Source organism: Triticum aestivum, chromosome 7D (genome assembly GCF_018294505.1).
Source record: "Triticum aestivum cultivar Chinese Spring chromosome 7D, IWGSC CS RefSeq v2.1, whole genome shotgun sequence".
NCBI classification, from domain to species: Eukaryota; Viridiplantae; Streptophyta; class Magnoliopsida; order Poales; family Poaceae; genus Triticum; species Triticum aestivum.
In genome coordinates this window covers 587390373-587398509 of record NC_057814.1, presented here as the reverse complement: position 1 = coordinate 587398509, position 8137 = coordinate 587390373, and the positions used below count along the sequence as shown (strand labels likewise).

General features: G+C 42.7%; 1 protein-coding gene across 1 annotated transcript in view; it reads left to right on the top strand.

Moving 5' to 3' along the window:
• The window catches only part of LOC123171352 (aspartic proteinase nepenthesin-2-like), a 14333-nt gene extending 9723 nt beyond the window's left edge, over window positions 1-4610 (top strand). The window contains exon 5 of the mRNA XM_044588888.1: window positions 3195-4610. Coding sequence (XP_044444823.1) covers window positions 3195-4610 — 1416 coding nt within the window. The remainder of the gene's footprint in view (window positions 1-3194) is intronic.
• Window positions 4611-8137: the final 3527 nt, after the last annotated feature.

Below are 8137 nucleotides of genomic sequence, written 5' to 3'. Positions count from 1 at the left end.
GGCGGCGAGGGCGGCGCGTGATGGGCGACGGCGGGGCGGCGGTGGCGATGTCGCGCGAAGAAGTTGGAGAAGAAGTGGTGGTCAATGAAACTGAATTTTCGTAAGTGCCATATATATAGGAGGGACCTTTAGTACCGGTTGGAGCCACCAACCGGTACTAAAGGCCAATTTTTGCCAGGTCAAGCGGCGGGAAACGGCCCCCTTTAGTACCGGTTCGTGGCATGAACCGGTACTAAAGGCCCACGCATTAGTACCGGTTGGAGCCACCAACCGGTACTAATGGTTGTGCGCTGCCACCGGCGGTGCACAATGTTTAGTCCCACCTCGCCGAGCGAAGGGCAGCCGCACTGGTTTATAAACCCAGCCGCGGCTGCTCCTTCGAACTTCTCTATATATAGCAGGCTTCTGGGCCTAACTATGGCGCGCTGCCCTGTGAGCCTGCTGGCCCTTCTAGGCCTGAATTTGCACACCCTAGATCTGGCAGGCCCACTGGGCAGCGCCCCAACAATTTTTTATGTAGTTTTTTTTCTTTTCTGCATTATTTATTTTCTTCTATTTATTTTTAACTAATTTTTATATAGTTTTTGTCTTTTCTGTTTTATTTATTTTCTTCTATTTATTTCTGAGTAGTTTTTTTTGCTGTATTTAGTTTCTTTGTGAATATTTTTGCTTTCTCGTCCGAAACCTTGATACTCCGAAAGAGATTGTCAGAACGTGTTGGAAATTGATGACATCGCTTTGAATGCTGCATACTGAACGCAAAAATAGTCTGGAGTTCAAAAAAGTTTAAAAAACATTGAAGTTCCCGTGTAACAGGTGAGTTCTCGTCCGAAACCCTGATACTCTGAAAGAGATTGTCCAGTTTGTACACGAAGTGCGTCCAGTTTTCGCCGTGACCCTCTCTACTCTTTTGCACATGCTATGCGGGTGAAATAATGATACCATGCCAAGTTCCAACGTTTTCAGAGTTCATTTTATTGTGATTTTCAATTTCACGGTCATTTAGCTCTCTAAACAAATCGATAAATGACTGAAAAACAGCAAATGATGTGAGAACGTGTTGGAAATTGATGACGTCGCTTTGAATGCTGCATACTGAACGCAAAAATAGGCTGGAGTTCAAATAAGTTTAAAAAACATTGAAGTGCCCGTGTAACAGATGAGTTCTCGTCCGAAACCCTGATACTCCGAAAGAGATTGTCCAGTTTGTACACGAAGTGCGTCTAGTTTTTGCCGTAACCCTCTCTACTCTTTTGCACATGCTATGCGGGTGAAATGATAATATCATGCCAAGTTCCAACATTTTCAGATTTTATTTTGTAGTGATTTTCAATTTCATAGTCATTTAGCTTTCTAAACAAATCAGTAAATGACTTGTCGTTGTGACTTACTGTATCCATTTCAAAGGTCGTCATTTATTTGAACCTTGCACACATCTCTTCCAGCCCGTGTCTTTCTCTGGTCCATGACCGTAATAACATAGATGTGTAGGTCGCCGGCCAGCAGCTTGGCTCCGTGTAGTCAAATTAGCAGTGTGACCAAGCGCAGGTTGCCGAAAGGTCACACAACCATGCATAGGTTCTCTTGGCGAAGGCGTGCCACTATAACTAGGTTCCCTTGCTGAGTTGCATCAAATTATTTACCTCGACATTGTTTGTTTGCACTCCTTTGTTGATAATCATTGTACATGTTGTACTAGTATCAACAACTAAATTTACTCGTGCACTAGGCGTATTACATGCCGCATCAGTACGGGAAAGTGATGGTATTAAATCTGGACTGTCGTCATAATTTGATCACAACAGATGGATTTATGTTTTCCCTAATTTCTATGATTAATGTTGGATTTTCAACTAACTAATCTAAACCATTATAACTTGGACCCATCAGATTAACGGCTTTATATTTACTAATTAACTGTCAATAAGTAGGGAGTCTTTAATTAGTAGAAGTATACTCCCTTCGTTCTTAAATATAAGTTTTTTTTAAAGATTTTAATATATGGGCTACATATAGATGTATATAGAGATAGTTTAGAGTGTAGACTCATTTTGCTTCGTGTGTAATTCATATTAAAATCTCTAAGTAGTTCATATTAAAATCTGTAAAAAGGACTTATATTTAGGAACATCTGTATGTAGTCGGTATATTAAAATCTCTGAAAACACTTATATTTAGGAACGGAGGAAGTAGTTTATAGGAAGTCTCTAATTAGATATAGATATAGATATAGATATTGATATAAATATAGATATAGATAGATAGATGTACTTCGAGTATCTTGAAATGGATTTCCCCCACAAATACATTTACTAAACATTCAATCGTAAGCTTTAAGTGCAAATGGGGCATGCAAAGGGTCCGTGAGCGTCCACGAACAGAAAAATTAAACTAACACAATTATTAATGTATGAGGATGTACAATGTACGAGGATGGACTCGCGCAGGAGGACGACGCTGTCTGGCGTCGTGGTGGTGTCGATGGCACAGAGACCTGGCACGGTAGATGCAACAGTATAGCTCTGAAGATGGATTGGTGGCAGGTGGCTGCGGCAGCCTCATACCCGGCAGGCGTCCTGGTTGAGGAGTGCGCCGGACTGGTGGGTGCCCCATACCCGGCAGGCGTCCTGGTTGGGACCTTAGGTCTTAGATGTTAGGTTTGGCTGCGAGGTCTGTTTGGTATTTGACCCAGACTATCAGCATCCTACATCAACTGGATAGGAGTAGCGACAGATGTTGCCTAGACGGTGGATTTAGTCTTACTGTTGTATGACTTTATAAGGTCTTATGTGGATAATTAATAAAGTGGCTGAATGCATCGTCCAGATGCAGAAGCCGAGGGTCCTCCTCCATTTCAGAAAAAAAAACAATTATATTAATGTAATAAACATTAGTCCAATTGTTGCTTCGCGAAAGATCATGGACAAGCATCCGCTTGCATCCCTAATGCCAAGAGCATGGTTAACGTGACCAGTTCAATCTCTTACTAATTATAATATAATTAGAGAATCTCGAAATGGATTTCCTCCACACGTACATTTACTAAACATTTACTAGTAAACATTCAAACGTAGGCTTATTAATGCTCATAGATGTGTAAAGCGGATATGCAAATCCTAAAACTAGATTCCCTCCGGCGCATTCATTAAACACCAATGGATTTGATCGGTATATATAGCTTTCCAATGCCATAGTTCCAGAACACATCTCATTCCACACAAGCACCACCGATATATTCGTTCAAATCAATTCTAGCACTAGCCCTCCTTGTTGTTCTCGTGCCATCCTCCCATGGCGTCACGGACTTGGTGTCGTCGTCACCGCGGCCGTTCAACGGCAGCGGCGGTGGTGGCTTCAGCCTCCGGCTCATCGCCAACGACCAGCCAGCACACTACGACTTGGCGAGCCTCCAACGTGCCAAGGACCAGGTAAAGTGCAGGATCAAGCACCAAATCCTGCCAACGGTCAATGAGATACGGCCGTTCATGTGCCGGCTGGACGATATGATGTACGCCGTTATGGTGGGCGTCGGCACGGGGGCTGGGTTCCAGAATTACCAGCTCGCGCTGGACATGGCGGGCGGCTTGTCCTGGATGCAGTGCTTGCCGTGCCAGCCCTGCCTGGCGCAGCTCAACCCGGTGTTCGATCCAACCAAGTCGCCGACCTACAGCACCGTCCCGGCACACAATACCCTCTGGTGTCGTCCTCCCTACCAAGCTTTGCCAAACGGGGCGTGCGGGTTCCGCATTGAATATCGGGACACCACCGGGGCTTCGGGGTACCTTGCCAGGGACACCTTCTCCTTCCCGACCGGGAACAACCAGTTTGTGCCACTGGAGGGCGTCGTCTTTGGCTGCGCCCACCGCACCGAGCACTTCCATAACCAGGACAAAGTCGCCGGCATCCTCAGCTTGGGAATGGGACCGGTGGGCAAGCCTCCGACAGCCTTCACGAAGCAGGTCCTTCGATACCACGGCGGCCGCTTCTCCTACTGCCCGTTTAAGCCGGGGACAAGCCTGTACAGCTACCTCCGGTTTGGTAACGACATCCCTAGCCGTCCACCGGCGGGCGTGCACCGCCAGAGCACGCCCGTCCTTGCGCCGGCCGAGAACAGAGAGGCCTACTTCGTCAAGCTCGCGGGGATCACCATCGGCGTCAACCGACTGCGCAGCGTCACGCCGGACATGTTTCGGCGCACCGCACACGGGACGGGCGGGTGCGTGATCGACATCGGCACGAAGATGACGTCGTTCGTGCATGCGGCGTACGTCCACATCGAGCAGGCGGTGCGGCAGCACCTGGAGCACCACGGAGCACATATCGTGGTGGTCCGAGGCCACAAGTGCGTGCAGCACCCAGCGGCGCACGTCCTCCCGAGCATGACGCTCCATTTCGAGAATGGCGCGTGGCTCCGGGTGTTGCCGGAGCATGTGTTCATGCCGCTCGTCGTCGGCGGCCACCATTACCAGTGCCTTGGCTTCGTCTCGTCCACGGACCTGACGGTCATCGGCGCCCGGCAGCAAGTCAACCATCGCTTCATCTTCGACCTCCATGATACCATACCCATCTTGAGCTTTAATGCGGAGGACTGTCACCTAGAAGGCGCCTGACCTCGGCATCATGTATCGTGCAGCGCTGCTTCAACTAGATCTCTGCTCTAGAGTCTAGACATTTGTAGCAGCAGAAATTTGTGGCGAGAAAAACTCATTTAATAATTAAGGGAGGCGCGATCTTGTCTTCATTCCAAATGCTACTCACTCCTGTTTGGTTTACAGGGCTTATCTTAACTTTTTTTGTTTTTCCAATTTAAAGGCCTTGTCTTCATCTGATCATCTTATTTTTAGTTTGCGAGTCACATTAAAATTTTGTATACAAGAATTAAAAAGGAACACATCAATGCATGTAATGTTCCTACTTCCTCCGTGGTCCTTATATATGAACTTTGGTGCCTATTTGTCCTCGGAGGCCACACGTGCACGCGGTGCAATTCGTCCAGCAGCTTGGGCGCGTCACGCCCGCCGCCATGACCTGCGTTGCAGTTTTTTTTTGAAGGGTGCGTTGCAGTGAAGTAATGCGCGTGTACTCACTGTAGACGTTGTTGGCCATGCCAGACTAGCCCACGCGTGATCGAGCAGCGTGGGGGACGACGAGGCTGGTGCTGGTGCCGGAATTCCCTAACTGACGCTCTTTGCGTCAAGTTGTCGCTGCTTCGCACAGAGGTGACCGACCTGGCGAAAAGAGATGGGCCGGCACAATTTCCAAACGTACGCACGCGCTACAGTATCTGGTTTTCACTGCTTTTTTATTTTTCATTTATTTATGTTTCTTTTTTCTTTTTGTTTTCGGTTTCTTTTTTTCCTATTTTATTTACTTATTTCATTTATTCTATTTCTTTTCTAATTCCTTTTTCCTCTACATTTTTTGTTTCAATTTTTATTCAGATTTCAAAATTTGTTTGAAAATTCAAACAAATCCTGTTATGAATGTTTTCACAAATTAAAAAATAATTTTGATTTTAAAAAATGTTTGCCTATTTGAAAAATTGTTCTCTTTTTAAGAAAATGTTCTTGTTTTAAAATTTCGTTCGCAAATTCAAAAATGTTCACAAATTTCAGATAACACAATTTGCTTATTTTGGTCATAGTTTCAAAATTAGTTCACATATGCCAAAAAAATGTGCCTTTTTCATAAAATGTCCATGTTTTCAAAAATTGATCCGCTTTTTCAAAAAAAAATCCCAAATTCAAAAAAGTTCATATTTTAAAATTTGTACGCAGATTGAAGAATTGTTCACATCTTTAAAACTTGTTCATGATTCTCAAAAAATGTTCCCGTTTTAAGAAAAGTCAACAATTCAAAAATGTTCCTGTTCTAATTTTTTTTCACAAATACAAAACTGTTCTTTTTTTGAAAATTGCTCACATTTTTTCAAAACTTGTTCGTTATTCATGTAGATAAGACTTGCATTATTGTCACAAATTGTGCGGAATTTAGAAAATGTTCCTGTTTTTCAAGATTTGTTCACAAATTCAAATGTTCGTGTTTTTTAAACAAATCACTATTCAGAAAATTGTTCACATTATCTAAAAACTTTTCGGTTTTATCAAAAATTGATCGTAATTTTAATAAAATGTTCCTGTTTTTCAATATTTGTCCACAACTTCAAAAGTGTTCCTGTTTCTTGAAATTTGGTAATAAATTCAAAAAATTGCTAATATTGTATTAAAACTCGTGTGTGTTCTGTCCAAAACGTTTGAACTTTTTAAAAGACATATTCAGAATTTACAAGAAAAGACCAAAAAAAGGAAAAATAGTCCGATCTGCCGGTGTGACTAGGTCTAAAGTATTCGCATTACCTTTTCACCATCGAGTTGAACAGGCGTAGTTGCTAGCTACGTCTGTCTACAGGCTCGCGGTCGCGAGCTTGAATCCTATGCGACAGATAGGAAGTCCCGCTGGCGCGGCCATGTCCATGGCACCCACTCTTGGTGATGCAGTGAGGAGTATCCGGCGGTGGGCTGGGGTGATTTGAGTCAGGCAAGGGCCAAGGACGATCCGGCCGTCCAGCGATAGGAGAGAGCCGCATCGCATAGAAGTGAATGTGATGTTGCTCAAAAAAAGTGAACGTGCTAAAGTTCAAAATAAAATTGAATGTGTCCCATACATTTGTGGTTATCTGATATATTTTTCTTGGAAATAACTTGTCCGTGCTTGTTTTACGCAAAGTATGACTTTCCAAGCAACTTTGGGTCAGCTAAAAACGTTAATTATTATTTGGGTGTTCCCGCAAAAATACAAAAATTGGGTTGCGCCGAATTTTAGCATGCCAAGTGACCACTTCTACAAGTCTAGATAATTGTCCATGTCTTTCAATAGATATAAATATTATAGTACGTTAGCTCTTGATTTACATAAACATATTAAAATTATTTTATAAATAAATATTTACTAGGACAATACCCGTGCATTGAAATAAGATACATAAACATTCTAGTATGTTAGCTTGCGATTTACCTGCTCATATTAATGTCATAGTGTTAATAAATATTTATCAAATCCTGCTTGTGATTTATCTTATAGTTTGATGAGAAGTTTGGTAAGTAAATTAAGCTGATTCACAAGGTAAATAAATTAAGGTGATTGATTAGCATACGAGGAAGATGCAGACAGAGGGCATGGTGAGAAAAAACAGGTTGGACGAAAGAATCAATGGAGAGATGTGGTGAGAGGGGGGAGAACCGGTGACACAACATTCTGCCGACAGAAAAAAAACACTACTCTTCTTGAAGTAGTAGAGATAAATTATGCCTGTGATTTACCTATCTAAATAAAAAATCACTTATGTGGTAAGTCAATATAAGGGGGAATGGTTATCAAAGAAAGTTGCTAAAAACAGAGATATCAGGGGAAAATAAAAACAAAGAGAGGAAGGGAAAAAACGAAACGAAGAGAGGAAGGGGAAAACACAAGTAAGATTGGATGAAGAAAATAAATGTCATTCTTTTTAAAAATAATAATAGTAGAGACAGAGATGTTGCTAAATTTGGGCAAATCTGTCCAAGAAAACCTTGACCGGTATTTTGGCTAGCAACCTTCTTTATCTTTTAGACGGAACAAACCAAATGCTTTTGACAAAATGTGCCTGAAAAGAGTTAATAAAAAACACCTTCTACCTGCATTCATAGGTGTTGATTACATTAAGTAATGAAAAACAACAGAAATATCTAGGTCTTATACATCTGCCGCCACAAATTAGAAAAGAAAACTAACAAAAAGTAAAAAAAATTATAAATACCCAATGAAAATTCCCAAACACCTAATCCATGCATCCTCGAAGAAACCTCCTGAGTTAGATGGAGATGGGGCAATCAACTGCTGAAGGATCTCCTTTTTTGTGGAAAGAATCAGATCTATTATAAAAGCTCATCAGAAGTATAAAGCATCCCAAACATAATAAAGATTTATAACGAGATTTCGAGACCATCAAACGATCATTAGTGCCGCCAGAACAAGCTGCCGACGCACCACTGTCGCTGCTCCACTACTGCAGCTAGCTTGACCATGTAGATAATAGCCGGGAAGTCTCCATGCACGTGCCCCTAAGGACCAGTGCCCTAGAGCTGCAGTCATCGTAGTT